At 49.2% G+C, this 20341-nt stretch overlaps 1 protein-coding gene across 8 annotated transcripts in view; it reads left to right on the plus strand.

The window, feature by feature from the left end:
• Nucleotides 1–20341, plus strand: part of LOC142557637 (adenosylhomocysteinase-like 1) — a 271459-nt gene that overhangs the window by 208265 nt on the left and 42853 nt on the right. For 2 of the 8 annotated variants that reach the window (XM_075669616.1, XM_075669614.1), the window contains one exon: nucleotides 13248–13359. The exons of 4 other annotated variants lie outside the window; for them this stretch is intronic. In XM_075669616.1, coding sequence (XP_075525731.1) covers nucleotides 13248–13359 — 112 coding nt within the window. Of the gene's footprint in view, nucleotides 1–8373; nucleotides 8728–13247; nucleotides 13360–17901; nucleotides 18048–20341 lie in introns of those variants that run through there. 2 more of the 8 variants (XM_075669620.1, XM_075669617.1) reach the window with 2 other exon arrangements.

Raw genomic sequence — 20341 nt, forward strand, 5'->3', positions numbered from 1 at the left:
GTGCGTCCCGCGTGACTCCATGCCGCTCCTCAGCTGCCATCAAGTTCGAACTGAATGCTTCCCGCGCTAGTGGGACCGCACTGTACGCGGGAAAGAGCGAGCACGCGTATACGACGCAGGCCGGGACGAGACGTGTCACTGCGTATCGCCCCGTCCTCGAGACGATACGGCTTTGCCACGTCTTGTCCCCGCCTCCGCCCACGTTTGCTAGCACTGGATGCATTCTCTGGAACAAACGTCTACGATAGAAAATAAATACCCGGCCGTGGCTGTGCCACCTTCATTTAAGCCTACAGTCCCAGTATGCTCGGCTGGGAACAGAGGGGGGGGGGGGGGATATCTTTTTTTCGTGCCATCTGTGATTTTGAAACTTTTGTTCGCGACTGCACTTGCGTTGCGGAACTTTATTACCATAACTGCTTCGCACTTTTAGTGGGACAGCGATATTTACGGCTTTTTTTTCTTAAGATGGTGTACGATAGGGCGCCGGTCCTGTCGTTTGTGTCCTTCTTCAGTCCTCGTATTTTGCGCCTTGCCGTTACTCTTTCCAACTCGGCTCGCGATTAGTTGTGCCCTGCAGCTGTCGCCTAATCGGCGCTGCACCGTATTAGTGATGGCTAGAGTGCGTGTCCGGAGCGATCGAAGGTGGACACTGAGCATGCAACGCTGGAGAGAGAGAGAGAGAGATAGAGAGAGAGAGATAGAGAGAGAGAGAGAGAGAGAGAGAGAGAGAGAGAGAGAGTCGGTGATGAATAGCCTCGCGTGGAATTCCCTCTCGGAAGCAGCGGACCAGGCAATGGGCCCGACACCTCCTCTTGTCTTCGGAGGAGAATCGATGAGGCGTCGTATAGTGAGCCTTCGTTTTCCCCGCTCTATTACAAACTATACGGGCCTGCCTCTTTTTCACCATCTCACTCGCATGTCACGGTCATCGCCAACCTTCCTCTATATACCCCTTCTTCCACGACGCGGTGGCGAAGAAGAAAAAAAACGAAAAAAAAAAAAACCCGCGAGTCAGCAGTAGTAAGTTTTAGCTTACCGTATTTACTTTCTATACCGTTATGCGGCTTATATCGTGTCCGCCACCTGCTAGCTAATCCGCTGCGCTTATGCACGAGGTGCAGCACAGTTGCAGTGCGCGCTCAGCTGGCATGTCGAGGGCTGTTTGTCTCTGAGGTTGTCTTTGCTAAAGCTACTTAGTGTGGCTGCAAATAAATTGGTATTTAGGAGGACACGGACGAAGGCGAGTGTTGTTATTTTTTATTTTTATTATGCTATATACTTTAGGATTGTTCCTGAGCACGTGAAGTAAATGATTTAGATTAATAACAATTATTATTATTATTCGAAGACGTATATGTGCAATTGAAAGAGGGAAAAAGAGAAGGGAAGGACCTCTGGGAGGAGGAGAGACGTCGCAGACGACCAGAAAGCTAAGAAGAAAATGTGAAGAAATTCGTAGGAAACCACGCGGTGTTAAAGGCTTGTGCAAGTTCGGGCCGTTGGAGTGGAGGGAGTCGTATCTGTGCTGCAGCAGCGACTGGCGCCGACGCTACTTGGGAACAGTTGCAGGAACTCAAACAGTGTCTGTTTACGTTTGGTGTGGTGGTCCGGTTTGCAGTTTAGAAATAGCCAGCGACGAGATTTCGCCCGTCTCTCTGTTTACCTATGCAGCCCCGCTATTTGTTCAAACATTGTTGTGATAGAAGCGTATACAGAGAAGGCGCGCTTCTTTCTTGCGTCTCTCGTCGAGGGTTTGGTACGTAGGCGTGGCTGCACTGGAGCGGAAGTGAAATACGCTTCGAAACTGAAGGAGTCGTGGTCTGGAGCGTTACGGGAAGCCCGTAGTAGGGGCACAATCGATAACTAATATACATGTAATCTTGAAGCATACTTCAACTTTAGATATTTGCTTTTTATGAGATAACAAAAGTGTCGCCGAGTAATATGGGGCTCTGCTGGTACTGATGCAACCGCGAACGCATTGTGCGAAATGTAATAACTTTCTTTTAAAAACATACAGAAGTCGAAAAGACAACGAGGGGTGGTGGGCGGCGCGAAGCAGGAGCCGGAATCCGTAAAACGTTTAAGAAAAGTAATAATAAATAAGTAAAAGGTAACAACGTATGAGAAATGACTTCGAATTCGGATTACGCGACGTCGAAGCGAGCAGAACGACCGCTAGAAGTGGAGAGAGAATAAGATTGATTTCTGGAAAAAGAAAAGGAAGTCGTGCCCCCGCTACATGTTATCAGAGACAGGAACGCGCAAAATAAGAAAGTACGAGTGACAGGGTTTCCTTCTTCTGATTTTACCGAGTACGTCTCTTCAATATATGCCCCCTCCCCCTTTTTCCTTCCTTTTTTTTTTGCCGAATGGGTGCTTGAGCGACTCGAGGTCGTGACGTGGTAGGCCGATTTGATTTACGATACGAGTATAAGCCCACTGTTGCCAACCGCCCCACCGTTTTCGCTATAGCCCGTCGAGAGCGTGACAAAGAAAGGGTTCGTTTTCGTGCGCACTCTTACAGCGGAGGGCCGCTGTTCCCTTTGAATGCGGTCACGCGAACGGCTGGCTCGGACAGTCGAATCTTTCATTTCCACTATGTCGAGAAGAAAAGGACGCACCAGGAGAAAAACGAAGTTATAGAGAAGTAAGATCTGACTAATGCAACTCTTTCATCCCAACCCGCTTCCTTCCCAACCGTTCTCGGTTTCTGAAACTTTTATGTATTGGCTTATAGCACCGGACACTGTATCCTCATTTCGGTTCAGTGTGAGGTGCGCTTTCAACGGCTCTGTGTATTTCCTGTCCCGTTAGAGAAAAAGCTAGAATCGTCGTCAACGTTGAGACGGAGTGTTTGTAAATTCTGCACCGGATATTGATTTCACTCGAGCGGAGAAAAATGTGTTGGGTTGTGGTAGAGCAGTGCTTCAGCGTTTTTTTTTTTATTGTTTTTTTGCGTAGATGTATCGGCGAAAGTGCCGTGATCAGAAATCGAAGCTGCCGCTCTGACCTACCTTTGTTATTCTTGCCATGGACCAACGCGAACACGGACGATTCGTCTTGGAAAATAACGCGCCGACTCCTTTGTTTGGTGGTCTGAAAAGAGTGAAAGGGCTCGTGCACTTTTTCTTGCGGTCTGTGTAATGTGTATAGACGGTTTCACTCGCGCGATAACAACAGCGAGAGAGCGGCCCCAAGAAACTTCCGGTCGCGGGCCTTACCTGTCTACTGCGCAGGAACACAAAGCGCTTTTATAAGTTGTTTCGCTGTGCGGAAAGTCTATTTTTAAGTTTTGAGATAAAATACATGCGCATTACGCCTCAAGACTAATACATAAAATTTTCGCGTAACCGACGGCAACATTCACTTGTGAAATTGCCGTTATGTACAGAGGAAAAGTTGAAAATCTGCGGGCTTAGATTTTAACGCACTCCATGCTACTCGATATCGCAGCCAATGCCTTTCTTGCTCGCTAAATTTAGCGGGCTACGTCAATGAGCAAAACTGGAAGCCGTCCAGGGCCTATGTTTGTAAACAGTGAAAGGGTCTATAGAAAGTTATGTATCGATCGTGCATAGAACAAGCTTTACGTAATTTCTTCAAGTTTTCTACAATTCTTTGACCCCTTTTGTGATTCAAGCTCACATAAATCCGCCACTGGCCTGTAGACGGAGTCGCTGTCTATGACTAACGCATTAAACATTTCGCGAGGGTGCCACAGAAATTGACAGGCATTGCGAAACGTTGACTGCCGCGAGAAATATATATTTTCAGCTAATTCATGTATGTACGCGCGGGAAGCTCGGATTGTTGTCGGCTGGTTAGCTGAATCGTTCTTTTTTTCCCTTTTCAGCGCTCGCTTAACTGTAACTATAGTAGCGCTGGCGCGCATCGTAATCTTCCTTGCCATAAAGCAATAGTAATAAGTGAACGCTCTCTTCAGAGACATCAACTGCGTACAGAGACGTTCACAACCTGCTGTAGGCAGTGCACATAGACTGCTTAGCGTTGTGGTGTGTCCCAGTAATATATATATATATATATATATATATATATATATATATATATATACTACATGAGTAAGTAAGGAGGTGTCGGCACCAACAGATGGTGCGGCTTCCCCTATTCACGTGATAAACATTGGAACGTATCACAGTCCGCACAACATGGTAAAGTTAAAGCAAATGCACATTATTAGACATACTGCGCACCCTCTCGAATAACGTGGAGTATGAGGAGTATGAGTATCGCGCTGCGACGCCATTCACCAGCACGGTGGGCAAATTCTGCCTTGGGGACGCATTTGCGTTTGGCTCTCGCCGTGGCACTGCTGCCTTTAGCCGCTCGAACGGGAAGCAGGGTCAACCGCACTTGAACCCAGTTGCTTCAGTATTTGACCCAAATGCACGCCGTCCCGTTCGAGATTTCTCTGACTCGCCTTGGCTTGGCTTAACTCCGCCGACCTTCGAAGCACATATTTCCGAGTTCCGCGCTATCTGACGCGAGTGCTCGCTAAATCTAAACAAACAAACGCCAGTCTCTCCCGCCTTCCCTCCTTCAATTTTTCTTATTTATTCATTCATTTATTTTATTATTTTTTGTTCAATTTGTTTGTTTCCTTTAGAAGTCAATTTGCCTCTTAGTGGTCGGCGCTGGTGTTGCCAATTGCCGCGTCTTTCGCGTGATTTATTTTCCCCTCCGTGCGTTGTCCGGTCACGTGATCGCGCATGGCGCACTGCCAGGCCGAGGCGCACATGGGTGGTATTGGCGGTGAAGGGGTGGGGCGTGAGTCCTTTGGAGATGCGACCGGCTAGCGCGGACCCGACATCGTGACGTAACGTAATCGCGGGAGAAATTACTTGCGCAGTCCGCGCACTTCGTCGCTATAATCCAAAAACGTTGATCGGGGCCGCAAGCGTATATATATAGGTGCCAAATGTCGCGGTGGGTTCGTCCCCCAGCCCATCTGTGCGGTTTGCGACATCGAGATTCTGTTTATGTCGTGGTCGGTTTGTTCGCTAGCTTTCTCGTCGCTCACGCCGCTTTTCGCATGTGTTTCTTGCCGCTAGTGCGTGAAGAAGCCTTGTGAACTGCAGTTTGACATTGGTGTAGTGGCATCTTTTCTCTTCTTTTTTATTTCGAGGCAGTGCGTAGAGACGAGACACCGATAGGATAGAAACGAAGTACGCACAGATCTTGCGCCATACTTTGTGTCTGTCTTTACGTACATACCTTCTACATACATACATACATACATACATACATACATACATACATACATACATACATACATACATACATACATACATACATACATACATACATGCATGCGTACATGCATGCATACATACATACATACATACATACATACATACATACATACATACATACATACATACATACATACATACGTACGTACGTACACGTACATACATACATACATACATACATACATACATACATACATACATACATACATACATACATACATACATACATACATACATACATACATACATACATACATACATTTTCTTTTATCTATGTGTCTCTCGAGCACTCTGACATGTTGCTTGTCGCCTGATTCATCTTCAGAGCGAATCTTATTGTAAACGATTTCTCGAAGGACATCTCAGGGAAGTGGGATATGTCAAGTGGCACATTTCTGACGACACAAGTGTTGAAGTGCGGAATTGGAAATATATCCACTTTTTGTGGTTGTCATTCGAATCCTAACTGCAAATATGCAGAAGAAGAGCAATATTAATATGTCGTTAGTAGCGAATTTTGGCTTTTGGGGGAAGCTTCTCGTTCGTACCTGTACGGAGTTCCGTGCCGTTAGGCACACACTTTTTTTTTTTTTTTCGTCGTCGTCGACCCGCGCGAACCGAGTTGCGAAGTCCGCCCACTTCGTACCCGGTCCCGAGGGAGCTCTTATCCTTATGGTGCCAAGTTGCTGGCGCTGAGTTGTCGTTTATTTCACGGGCGTTTTTTTTTTATGTACATTTTCCCCCCGTTTCCGCTCGCCGCTAAAATAGCCTGGGATCTTTTCGACCTGGACAAAAAATAGACTTCTTGATACGAGATCGCATGAATAATTAAAAAGGGGACATGTTACCTCTTTCTTTCCCTTTTAATTATTCTTCGTTTATTTATTATTATTATTTTTTCTACAATGTGGATGCTCTGTGTGTGCGAGTACTTATTTGGCTTGTGATGTTCATGGACTTGACCGTAAGCTCTCGCGGACCATGCGGATAGCGCTCTATACCTCTGTATTCTGTGTCCCTGTCAGAACGTCATTTTATTTCCACGTAGCTTTATTTTTTTTTCAAGCAAATGATTGATTCAAGTGCGGCAGGGAAGCGGTTTGATTGCTATAGAATGTTTCGTGCCGCTTCGCGTCATGCGGAACTAGCTGCTCTTCGCGCTGCACTTTATTTCGTCACTCGAGAACCGCCTCGACAATGGTCGATCTTCAGTGACTTAAAGGCAGCTCTACAATCTGTGCTGTCACTCTGCGTCGCGGGCCATTCGAACAGCTCGTATTCGATATTAGATACCTACTCCATACATCACATGAGAAAGGACACCACGTGACGTTTCAGTGGCTGCCAAGTCACTGCGGCGTCATAGGAAACGAAGACGCCGATAATGCCGCTCGGGTAGCTTTGAAGACACACAGGAACAGACCATACCGCTTTCACGGTCCGACGCAGCTAGCAGACTTCGAGTGCTTGCACAGGAGATCACGCTCTCTCAATGGTGCATGCCAAGCAGCCAGACCAACCGGAGCAATCGTCAATACGACCTGCCCTCTTTGATGCATATCTGTATGCCATCTGGACTCCGCCGAAGAGAGTCCACTCTGCTTTATCGCTTATGGCTAGGGGTGGCAGTCACGAAATCTTACTCATTTCACATTGGAATGGCCGACAACGCTCTCTGCAATGCCTGTCTTTGCGAGGAGACGCTAGAACACATTCTGTGCGACTGTCCTGAATATAATGTTCAGCTACAGTCCCTGGCGTCCGTTCTAGCGCCCGTTGACAATAGACCATTGTCAGTTGAAACGATTTTCACATATCGCCGACAGAAGACATCGCAACTGAAGGCGACGAAGGGACTACTTCGGTTTTTGAAAGAGACGGGCTTGGACAAGCGGCTGTGACAGTGATGTCACGTACCACGCAAGAGTGACGGACTGTAACTACGATACTGTGTTGTGTGCTCTCTCTGTCTCCTCCCCCATCTTTCATCCCTCCCATCCCGCTCCCATGTGTAGGGTAGCAAACCGGTTGAGCTAAACTGCTTAACCTCCCTGCCTTTCCTTTTCCACTTTTTCCTTCCTTCCTTCCTTCGCGTCATCCCTGCAGTCACTCAGCAGTTCGTCGTGGGTACGTCGCCGTCACGTTTGTTGCCAACATTTCGAATATAGTGTGCTATAGTCTGGTCATACCGGGAGCGATCAGAAATTGCCGTTGCCGTCTCTTTCGGCCGCACAAGTGAGACCCAATTGCTTGCGTGAATTTTTTCGTAGGCAGCGAATGCGTCGCTGCCCTGTCTCAAGAGTGTTGTGCCATGCCCAATACGTTTCGAACCAGTGCACTCGTGTCGTGCAAACAGGTGGTCTCGTGTTTAGTGTTATTATTATTGTTATTTTTTAGTATTTCGTGGTCTTTCTATACGGATAAAAGAATTATTGCGTATTAGGTAAGAACGCTAATGCAGTCAAGTGACACAGTAAGAGCGTAATTGGAGACCACTCGAAAAAAGAATATCTGTCCTGCAGTAAACATCCGGTAAAGATGCCGATTATGAGGTGAAAGTTGTATAGCTGCATCGGACGTTCCCTGTAAGATTCTCCGCCGCTTTATAATTGAAAATATTGTTCCAAGTTCAAGGCTTGCAAAGTTGATTAGTTAATACTGACTGATCATTCAGTTAAACAACAAACAGAAGAGTTGTGTGTACTTCACAGAGTACGCGTCTTTCTTATTTTTTTTATTTTCAGTCGCGTCTTCGTGTAGTGCACCGGCATAGCTTGAAAACCTTCGCTCAACTTGGCCGATACACCGTGGATGTATACCGTTAACCTCTCGCACCTAACGGCGTCCTTTCGCCGACGCCCCGAATCGCAAATGCCACAGCTCCGTTGCAGGCAAAGGTGCCGAGGGTAATTAGGCTCTCGCCTCGACACGCTCCCCAGGGCAGGTGCACGTGACCTATAGGACAACACAGCGCGGGCCGCTTTCGCACGGCACGTCGCCGCGGCGGCGGCGACCTTTGCAAGCGTCGTCGTCGGCGCGGCATTGAAAAGGAAGGAAGTAGCGACGCGACCCAGACTATAAAAGCCGCCACTGCGGTCTGAACCCCGGTGAATCTTTGATGAAACCCCGGGCGGGGCCGGCGCGTACTGTGTGGCTCCCCGGGCTCTCGTCGCTCATCTCGGCTGCGAGCGCCCCCCCCGAACTGCAGCACCCCCCATCAGCTGCAGCTGCCCGGGCCGGCGCTTTTCTTTTTAAAGGTCGCGCGCGCGACGGCGCCCCCGCCGGGCCCAGTGCGAGGCTGCGAACGCGATCATGAAGCCGATTCCGTTTCTCGGCCGGTTTGCGAGACCCCCTCCTCCCCTTTGGGGATAGCGCAGTCTCGTGTGTAGCGTTCGTTCCTTCGGGGGCTGCGGGAAAAGTTGGATGTCGCCGCTGAAGATCATCTGGAAGGGTGAGCTGTACACCGATTTGCGTGCGAGGCGGCTCGTTGGCATGGCCTCAAGGGGGGCGGGGGGCGGGGGGGGGGGGTGCTGTTATGCGGGAGCGGTGGGAGTGGGTGACGCTAATGTATCGCTGCACTTTTTACGGTGTCGGCCGTTAACAGTTCATCCAGTCTCTGCCGCATCCTGGAATGCTGGTGCATAGCGCAAATAATATGAGGACACGATAAGAGCATGCACGTGTGCACCGTATATATGTGTATTGTGTGTTCCTGTGCGTCGTCTCGTACCATTGTCTCGTATGCGCTACACATAACAATCCAAGAAGGTGTACAGGCAACCCTGTATTGCAACGCCAGTTTCGTCATCCGTTCATGGAGTTACTTGAGATGAAATTTTCCATATAGTGAGTATATAGGCCCAGTGCACATGCTGTAGTGAAACTTTTTATGAATGGTCCGAAAAAATCCTAAAGCCCGTAATTAACACAGTTGCACGGAAACTAGTGTCGCACTTGGAATGCCTCGCGGCTCTTTAAGTTCGCTGTCAGTTGACACCATACTGATGCACGGCAAGATAGATTTGAATCTGTCAAAATGCTTACGTCTCGCTTTACCTCCCAAGCTTGTCGGCTCTTTTCATTACATGCACGCCGATGTTTTGTTGATGCTTCGCGCGGCAAACTTTCACCTTGTGTTCGTGTTGCATTACCGGCTTCGAAGGCGCAGGTCAGGCTTTTGCAGTACGCGTGCTGCAGATGCTTGTACAGGTGTATACGATGCTTCGCAACCGCATCAACTCCGAATCTGCGCACAACTTAGAAATTGATCGTATAGCAGCCGCAGTTGGTGGAGCCCTCAGTCCGAAGATAAAAATTGGGAGGACGCTTACTCTTCGCCTTTAAGAGTGGGACGCGATAGCATTCAAAGATCTCAGGCTGCTTCTCACGCTTCCCGGCAACTGATGCTCACATAACCGTAACGTTTACTGTGCTACGCTTGCGGCGAACGCTGTGCACGAAGGCGAGTGTTCTCGTAGAAACGCGGCTTCTTGTGTGGGCCGCGATACGGCGGAGGCGAGCGCCATCTGCAGGTGTCGCAAGGAACCGGGCGCGCCTCTTTATGGCCTTTGAGGTCTGAAACCTCGGAGGCCATGGCCGCCCTATGAATTTTAGAAACGCTGGAAAGTGGGTTTGCGTGTGAGTTTACGCTTAACAGAGCTATATTTTCTCGTATATTCAGATTAGAATACGACGCTATCATGTCTGTAAGTTGTGTATAAGTCGTACTTTACTATTTTTCTGACGTATTTTGCTTTGAGAAATTCAATTAGTTCAGTAACTTCTTCGCGCTACGTAGAGGGCCTGCGTGGTTAAATATGCGTGGTGCGGAATGATATTTACTGAAACGGCGGTCAACGCTGGACGCGTGACGCCGGATTTTCTGCGACACGGGGCGCTTAACGCTGTCGCTTCGAAGGCTTCTGTAGGAGCACGCGTTGAAGAGAGCGCGAGCAACATCGCATCTTTAGTCGCGCTACGCTCGTACGCACACACGCTCTGTTGGCCAGTCATGGCCGGACCGCACTCCGTCGACGTCTCTCATCGACCGCAAGCGTAGGGACGCCGTCGCGTTCCTCGTGTCTGGATGTGACAGCGGAGGATGGGACGGACGAAAGGGAACGCGGGGAAAGCGTAGCGAACGAGGGCTCGCTGCGCGTACGAACCGCCGGCTAATGGTCCCGCGCCGGTCGCGCAGACCCGCGGTCCTGCAGGGCGGGCGCGCGCCGCTGTTCCGACCGCGTAATGGCACGAGGCCGTGATTGCTACATCGCGACTCTGGTTGTTCCGTCTCCGAAAGCCGCGTTCCTGGACTGAGTGCCTTTCTTTTTCCCTCCGTGTCCTGCAGCGCGGAATTGCGGCCGATTCCCGTTCAGTTGGATGGCGTCGTTAGCCTGTATACTGTGCCGTGCAGCGGACGCCGCGGTCGCACTGCGTCTGCGGATAACTGGAGCACGAGACCTATACGCGGTGCTGCGCTATTGTTGAAGCGTCGTGGCTCGCATGCGTGGCCGGAGAACAGGCACAGCGGAGACTGCAAGACGATTGCGCATCATCAGTCGTCTTTCTCTGTCCGCCTTGTCTTTGATGTTACCGTGTGCCATCTGCTAGAAATAACAGGTGCAGGCGTACCTGCAGTAACGTATTTGCATTCTCTAGTTTGCGTCGTCTGCTTTCGACGGAGATAGAAGCGGTTGATACTTGAAGATATACGACGTGGATTTCGGGCCCCCTTGGTGCAATCATCGTGCCATATCTCGTGTATCTTGGTAGTGACGGAGGATGTTCGTGGTTGTTTGTGGATATGTTAGCATATATGTAGAGCTCAGTAAACACACCTACGATTTACGATGTGTGCACTCTTCTGTTTACCTCCATTTTTTATCTATTACGTACCGTTGCATATCACCTATGCGTAAAACCTCGAATGGCGTTTCGAATATCGAATCAGTCGCGCATTTATCGCCTTATTATATCGAAGTCTTCTCATTTCAGTTTTCTGATCTGAACTATGCCGTTCAGTCCGTGCCCGTGTATATCACACGGCGACATCACTGTCGGAGCACTACTTTTTTTGTGCGCAGTGATGGATATATCCCTGAGCGCAGCTCCTACCATTTAAGGCAATAACTCTCGTTTTCCCTCCTCCATGCACCCTATATACTTTCCCCAATGCTGCGTAGTTGCTACGAGACAGCGCCCATCGAAGTTTAAGCTTGGGAAACGCATTGCAGGGAAGCCCCCTCACCAGCCTGGTTTCCTCCGCGATTTAAACGGGGCTGTCTTTTCGTTGAGTGCGCGCGCCCTTTTTTGTCGCAAAAGAGAGAAACTCCGTGAGCAAAATTCCGAGGCCCCGCTTGTTTTCCCGCGTCCTTCAATGGCCATCGGCTGCTGTCCGAACCGTTTCTTCCCGGAGCGAATTGCGATGCGACTGTTATATACTGGTATCGTCGTGTTTCCTCCCCTTCTGTGCTACGGCGTGCCGTATATATAGTTGTACTACAGTAGCTGTTTTGCGACGGGGGGGACCTGCTTCGCGCTGTCGTTTCACATTTGTATGTCACTTTGGCTTTGATCTTCTCCATTCTTTCTGAGTTCCTTCGGCGTCTGTTCCACTGAACCTGAAAGAAGTCCGGCACTTTTAGGCTTCACTGTCAAGTTTATTGTTCTTTTTTTTTAACGTTCTTAATACAAATTCCTTTCGATCTCATTCTCTTCTTGTTTTTGGCTGTGGTGGTGTCATAGTTTTGTATATGCGATTTTGGCGGACCATTCTTCGGAAGAACGGCCCGCTTTTATTTGTTGCGGTCACGTCTTCTCTGCCGAGTATGATCGAGTCCGCGAACACGGACGCACTCCTATTGTACACAACGGTGTTCAATGAGCATTGCGACACGCATTGTCGAAGCACCCTTTGATTTTTTTGCCGGCTATCGGTATTTGTTTTATCGAGACGCGTTTTCGACATTTATCCGCCAATTCGCGCGATGATGGCGCGAGTCCAGTGATCACGACCACTTGCATTCAAATAATTTTTTTTTCGATAACATGTGATAGTGCAAAAAAGGGGAACATAAGAATTTCTATATCGCGCTCAATGCAAGTTAACTCTGAGAGACTGATTGTGTAGAGGACGAGGTGCTACAGCCAAACCTCGTTATAACGAAACGATATAACGAAATCATTGATGTAATGACGTAAGTGAAATTTCCCATGAAATCTCCGTGGAAATTACTAGTGCAGCACATGCAATTATGAATATAACGATGTTACTCTGGCTCCGAGTTCAACTTTATTGTAACGAGGTTTTGTTTTCCGCAACCCTTTGTAGAAGATGGCACAGCGCCTTAAGTTACTCTTGCGCAGATGTATCAACGCGGCATCTATACCCCCTCTCTTTCCCATTTCCCCCTTTCCTCTCTTTTGTACACGCTTCGCGCTAAGCGCGTCGTGTTTTAAGTCACGTTCTCTTGTCTCTCGAGTATCCTGTGAGCACCACGATTCAGCTGACTGCTCGATCAAGAGCTACGATGCGCGTGTTTTGAGTCGCTGTTTCCGCGAACGTTGCGTATTGCACGCATCGGCAAAAGTGTGCCAAGCTCTAGACCAGTTTGTACATACTTACCGATCCCCCGCACACGCCGTACACATGTGCGCGGGAACTGCGCATAATTACTTGCGCAGTACCTCATGGAGTATGAATGCATCCATTAATCAGTCCGTTCGACGTGCACATATGCACTGCGACGTCACATGTGCACCGTGACGTCATTATATAAACCGCCGCCGCCACTGCTGCTGCCACTGCTGTTGCTGCCTCCACTGCTGCCGCAAGATGCGTATTCTCGCACTGGCGAGTGGTGAAAAACGGATTGCAGTTGAGGGACGGGTTTGTGTGCGCGTAGACGGGAGAACGTAGCGAGAGCATTATAATGTGACTGAGTGTGTGTGTGTGTGTGCGACCGACGCCAGGCCATGCTGGAGTTCCCGGCGTACAAGGACCGTTCCAGGCGGCGAATGTCGCTCCCGGTGGGTCGGTACCTGGACAGCCGCCGCTCCAGCGCCGTCTCTACCTGCTCCTCCTGTGAGTGTGTAATTGATCGGGCTTAGTGCTTAGACTGCGCGTGTACGCATAGCCAGGCATTGTTTGTCCCGTCTCTGTCCTCCTCGCACCCCGCTTTGTCCGCCCTCCTCGTTGGCGTCGACTCTTAAACTAGAAACCTTTCGAAAATTAAGCCGCCAGTGATGCGCTCGTAGTAAAAGAAAAGAGAGAAAAATAATTGCATTCCGTTTTAAGCGATATGTATGGGGCAACGCATCTGAGTATAGTTTAATTATTGTTCTGTTTTATGCTAAAGTTTGGAATCACGCGAATTGACACTTATCCAAATTTTACGCTAGTTTGTGCGAAATCGTTTTGTGGCCACCGAAAACGAAACACGCCCGCGAAGTGCTGTCGGTGTCATAAGCTAGCAAATTGTTGCATCCTAGAATATGTGGTGATTGCTGCACGCTTAAAAGTACAACAAAGCTCCGTTCTAGCATACGATTTTGTCCTACCACTTGTTTTGATTCGAAGCAACTGGTGTACAAAAACAGATCCGACACCGCGCTTGCGTCATAGAGAACTCCAATTTTATTTATTTATTTATTTATTTATTTAGTTAGTTAGTTAGTTAGTTAGTTAGTTTGTTTGTTTGTTTGTTAGTTTGTTAGTTAGTTAGTTAGTTTGTTAGTTTGTTAGTTAGTTAGTTAGTTAGTTAGTTAGTTAGTTAGTTAGTTAGTTAGTTGATAATTGAAAACGTTGGGAACTTTTCTTGGTAAACTTTTTAGAACATTTGATTGTATCATCAATGGACACAAACGACACGAGAGGTGATCACATAACACACACACGCACACTGACGAGCATTCAGTGTCGACGTGCACGTTTGGCTCGACGAGCAGTGTCGTGCACGTGACGAGACACAATGTACTGCCAAAAAAAGAAAAAAAAAACGACAGGCACATCTTGTCCTACAATGTTGACTCGCTAAGGTACGGACTAGTTGCGCTGAGGGCACGCCCCATTAACGAGAGTTAATCCGACGGAGCGAAACTGGCCGCCGCCGCGACAATGTCCTGAATCGATTCCGTGGCACATCCGAGCGACCTTCTCCAACGATCCTATACGCACGCCGTTTCGCGGCTGAAGGCGCACGTTCGATTCCGGACTCATGTCACGGAGGCCAGAATGGCCGGAAACAGTCCTGTATCTGGAAGATGTGCCTGCCTCGAAGCGGAGCGGACGCTCTCGAGTTGCACCGCGGTCGTGCTATCGCGATATATATATAGCACGCAGCAGGCGCGGTGTCGCTTGTGCACCGACCGGACGGACGCGTGGGCGCGTTCGGTGTCAACCCGACACGGTGACTTCCTTCCTGCGGCGCGACTGGACGGCGCTGACGAACCAAGAAACAATAGGAGCGGGCAGTGCGAAAGGGGGGGGGGGCGACTACACTGACCGCGTGCTCCATTTCGCCGCGTTCGTCACCTGGGACGTCCTCGCGCTCTGCGTTCGCACGGTGTCTCCCTTCTAGTCTCCGTCTCGGAATCCGTCGCGCCGGGAAAGAGCTCCTTGGGCATATGATCGTCGCCCCGTATTTTCGTCGATGTGGAAAGAGATATACGTTGTGCGGGGGCGCGTAACGGAAAGCGACATTTTCCGGTTGTCCATGGCTGTCTAGACAGGTCATCTGGCTGTCCCGCCTTCCACGTGGTGAGCCCAGCCTCGTTAGCTTGTTTAGTCCGCGTACCTGCGTCTGTCCAAAGAATCGACCGGTGGCCCATGCGATTGTCTCGACGTCACGTGTACTACCACCCGTGACGCGACTGTGATCGTTTGTGTGGTACCCCTCCCCCCCTCCCCCTTTCCTGCTCGTTCAAACTTTACGTGTGCGACGGCCGCTGTCCTGACGTCCTCTCCACGTGTGGCGGAGGCTCCAGGCGAGCTAGTTAATGAGAATGTCATCTTGTAGCTCTGTATAGCGTAAGCATTGCAGAGGAAAACTCTTCACTCGCAGGTTGTCGCCCGTAGAATGTCGTCTCGACATCGGCCTTTTGTGCCAGTCTCAGTATTTTCGACATTCGCCACCCGGCGCTTCGGTCGACTCCGCAACTTCCAACTGAGGTCGTATTTCGGGTTGTAGTATAGTGTAAACGTTTCACAAGTGCATACTGCACTTTTTAAGTGACGACAGAGAGACCCCGTTTTTGGGCAGCTCTGAAAAGCAGTCGTGAGCGCATCCGGGCAGCTAGTTGCCTTTATTGGCTTCGGCACAGATTACGGTAGTATAACAAGCTTTCTCTAAGTGCTGACACGAGTATCCTGCTAGCCCACACTTGGATTGACACGTCTAGTTTTTCCGACAGGCGGGACTGTCAGTCTCTGTCGCGATCATTCGTGACGTACATCCTCCTCGCCTTCCGGGAAACGGTTCCATTACCGCGAAGCTACCCACTGTCCAAGCATCTCGCCGTAACCTTATGGCAAGTCAGTTCCTCGAGGCCTTAACTGAAGACGCGCGTTGCGTGCCCCGAGAAACGTTGCGGCCATCCAACTAGCGCGTTCGGGCATGCTACCGACGAGAGTCGTGCCAGGACCACGGACCGGGAACCAGTGTCGTTGCACGGTGTAGCGCTGGCCCGAGACCGCCGACGTTTAAGCATCGTGTAGCGCGCCGCGTTCGCCTCAGGACCGTCGCCGTGTGCCCCTCTCTCGCTTCGCCCTCGCGCGTGCCGGCCGACCCGCAGTCCGAACTGGGAACATCTATTTCGAGAAGAAGCGCGCCCGCGGCCAAAACTCTCTCGGCGCACTGCGCGCAGCGTCTGCGTGCGGAACGCGCGCGTAACTTAGCTGCAGCGTCGCCGACGTAAGCGAGTTGTGCGAAGAAGCTTAGGTTGCGGGACTTGTGTGTCACCTTTCGAGCGCCTCTCCTGTTTTGCTTCCGTTTCCCTCTTGTTCTCGAACTCAGCCGTCATTTTCCAGTGTCGGCGGTCCGTTTCGTTCATCGGCCTCGGCGTTTGTGACTGAATCGGTAAAGGCCGCGTGATATAGGTACGTACCAAAGTGTCGCGCGCTGTTTCCATACTTGTGCTTGCATCCTAAGTATGTTATTCAGGTTGCTCCATCTTAAATGCTTTATTTTTATTTAGTAACCCGGTATCCCTTAACTTGTTTAAAGGGTTAGTTCCCACTGCTCGGACTTTCTGTACTTTTCCAACCGTCTCGTATCCATTTCCCAACGTCGTAAGGCGCCAGCGTCCAAATGTTTGTGAGGCCGGGCTTGCATCGCTGATGCTCATTTGAAGAAGCGTCGGTTCTGCGAGCGAGTGACCATACTGGCGATTTTTGTATTTGTTTGCTTCATCCTCGTACTAACTTCTTGTTAAATGTATCGTCCAAGTAACCAGCCTTTTTTTGAACATTTATTCTCTGATCAAGCAATTTGTTTAACTCGCTATTTAGCACATCTGTTTGGTTAAATTCTTCACACGCTCCTCAGTAATTCAACTTAACTTTTTTTATATCTTACGCAAACAATTCTGGTTATTAAACATCCTTAAATCCGCTAGCTGTATCTATATACTCGGTTTTCTTTTGCAATCTCGGTCGAGTCGGCATCTGTCCGTTTAGTACGTTTAAGCTGATTCTGTGCCTGTTGATCGTACCTTTCTCTCGCATACCCTGCCCGCTGAGCCTTGTTGGTTTTGGTTTTATCGTCTGTGGCTTGGCTGCGTGATTGTCTTTCGCGTACGGTCCCGTTCTCTCGGTGGTTTGTTTTCGTCGAGTCCACTTCTTGCTCGTGTCCACACAAGCGGAACGCGTTCATTCTTAGCGGGTCCGCACGCCGCGCAGTTCCTCCCCGCATTAAGCGACAGCCTCCGCATTTCCGAAGTGATATTCCTATCGCCCGCTATTTCCCGACCGGCCCTTGTTTGTTTGTTCACCATTCTGTTGTGGTGTACGCCTTCGTAACTCTTATTTTCTTGACTTCCACTTTGAGTTGCGTGCGTAGCTGAGTGAGTAACGGTCCGTGTGTGAAGGAGGCGTTATAAGCGAGGCCTGAGTTTCGATAGCTTTTCGGGAAGAGCCTGTCTGGAAGGGGGCTGGTCGAGAAAAAAGGCAACGTCTTGGTGATTGCTGTTAAACCAGGTTAATATGACTCCAAGCCCTTCGTTAAAACCTCACGTTGGCTTCGGAACTTATTTTCGGTTTATACGTTTCACCTCGTAGCTCCTTACAGCGTGTAAGCTAAAATTTAGCAAATTGAGCTTGCCTGGGAACACTGGATCGGTTGACCTATTGCCGCTGTATCGCGCTCTTTGCCTGTGGCTGTTTTTGTAGTTGTGGGACGCGTAAAGTTCAGGTTAACACCGATTACCTAGGTCTTTCACCTCAATTTACAATTTCGTCCTCGCCCTTCATAAGTAGCGTTGGCGACTTGAAGGGGCTCTGCAGCAGCGTGTCGGGCAGCGTTTCGCTTCACCACCGCGCGTGTACGCTTACGCTAGTTCTTTTTTTTTTTCGGGAACCGCAGCAGCACTCGCGGAATACTCTAAACCTCGTTTCAGTACATCACAGTTAACCGAAGATAGCATTTCGACTCGTGATGGCTAGTGCTAGCGAAGCTGTGGAAGGGGAGGTGAAGGAGACGACTCTGTCGTCGTCGCCGCATGTCCAGAGACGCCGGGTGCTTCGCATCAACGCGTTCAAGAACCGCGGCAAGTCCGGTGAGTGCTTCGGCGAGCGTTGCAGCTCCGCGAGCGCATGCTAAAAGGAACGCTGTGTTCCTTCCGAGTTTCTGTTGAGTTCCTGCCGAGTCTGAAGCTACATTAGATAAAACTCGGTGCCGTGTAAAGCGGTCTCGATTGGTTATTAATGAGAAGTCTATGGTGTCTTGTCTACAGAAACCCGCGGGTTGAATCGGAATGAACGATCAGCGTAAAGGAGAGCGCCAGTTCCACAAGCCCATACTAACATGTACTTTGCTTGCGTTTGAATTTTTACTGAGCTCCTACAGAGTCCGAAGGTGCAATATAGAAACTTGGGGTCTCGTAAGGTTGACGTGATTAGGTATTTATGACATGTTTGTGGTTTCTTGTCGATAGAAACTCGTCCATTCAACCGGAGTAAATTATCAGTAGGCGGCAAAGCACTGCAACTCCAGGCAGCCTTACTAAAAATGGACTTCACATTGTTTTTGAGTTTTCACTGAGCTCCTCTGGACTCAGAAGTAGCCCTTTTGAAACCCTGGGCTTTATAAAATCTTATTGATTTATATTTCATGAGACGTTTATAGCGTCCTGTCAACAGAAGCCCGTTCACTACACCGTGATAAATGTTAAATTATTAGTTAGAGGGAGAGATGAATATAAGACGAGGCAGGCAGGTTAACGAGAATGCGCGTCCGGTTGGATGCCCTGTAGCGGAAGGGGAAACAACAGAAATAATTAAAAAAAAAAGAACGAAGTTGTGAGAAGAACTGTCTGCACACAATTGTGAGGTGTCTGAGGACATAACGGTTACGTAGTACTTTCTTTTTTTAAGACGTAGTGAATTGCTTTTAAAACCACTTGGACAGGCGTCGGCTGGGACCCAGGTCGAGGAATTCGTTTCTTTTTTTCTTGAGAGGATCGACGATATTGTCGACTATGACAAGAGTGGACAATTCAGCGTATGCTACGGAACATAAGAACCACCAGCAGTCATCAGCCAGCCCTCAGTATGCAATGTTGCGCACTGCTGCTACATTATCGCGCAGCCCCCGACGCCACAACGTTCACATGTTCGCCCACACACACACACACACACACACGCACGCACGCACACACACACACACACACACACACACACACACACACACACACACACACACACACACACACTCACTCACTCACTCACTCACACTCACACTCACACACACACACACACGCGCGCGCGCGCGCACACGCGCACGCACGCACGCACGCACGCACACACACACAACACCCTGTATGGCGGTTTGCTGGGATTCAACAAATCTGCTTCGTACTTCGTGCAGCACCTGACGTCCTGAATTTTGTTATCTTGATATATAGATGGACCTTGATGTCAATTCTTTATTTCAAGACTTACGAGTCGATTGCACGTTAAGCGCCTTAGCGTTCGCCTCCCATTATTGTGCTGCAATGCAAAATTCATGCCGGCGACCGACTGTTCTCGACAGCGCGATAACGAGTTTCGTCCCTGCATAATCGGCGTTTTTCAGAGAGGAAAAAAAAACTAAAGGTATATAAATGTCTATCTCCAGCTAAAATTGCCGTTAAGTACCACTCCTGCCCGCCGATGCTGCGGACATTTCGCAAGCCGTAATTCGTTTCGACTATTTTTATTCCGGTCTCGTCTGCGCTTGGATTCGTGAAAGAGGTTTCACTAATTAACGCGCCGGAAACCGGACGTGCGCGAACGTTCTTCTGCAGGCGGTCAATTCCATCAGACAGCAGCTTGCGCGTTCCGGGAGACGGCGATCACAAAAAAGTGTTGGATGGGAGTGACGTGGGAGGAGGCTCGGAAGAATTAATGATACTTGACGGGTTCTAGTCCCGAAAGCTATAGGCCCAAGGCGGTTGAGTTATAGTTGTGGGTTCCAAATTAAGTTTGAGGCACCTGGGGTTCTTTAACTTAATTCGACGTACTGTGGCGCAAAGTATAAATAAGACCCGCGGAAAACGATTGATTGATTGATTGATTGATTGATTGATTGATTGATTGATTGATTGATTGATTGATTGATTGATTGATTGATTGATTTATCACAATGCATGTGATGGGAGGTGAAGGGAAAAGCTATTCAAGGATGGCTTGAGGGAGTCCTTCGTCTCCATACTGGCAAAGACAGCAGCAGAGGCACAATAATTTTGTTTACATTTACTTACACTTTAATGAAACCATCAAATTAAACACAACATTGTCATACACTTTGACGAAACCGTCAAAGCAAACACGTCACTAGTTTGCTGCACTACACAGAGCGTCATGCATTAGC

The sequence above is a fragment of the Dermacentor variabilis genome, chromosome 9 (genome assembly GCF_050947875.1).
Source record: "Dermacentor variabilis isolate Ectoservices chromosome 9, ASM5094787v1, whole genome shotgun sequence".
In the NCBI taxonomy this organism is placed as follows: domain Eukaryota; kingdom Metazoa; phylum Arthropoda; class Arachnida; order Ixodida; family Ixodidae; genus Dermacentor; species Dermacentor variabilis.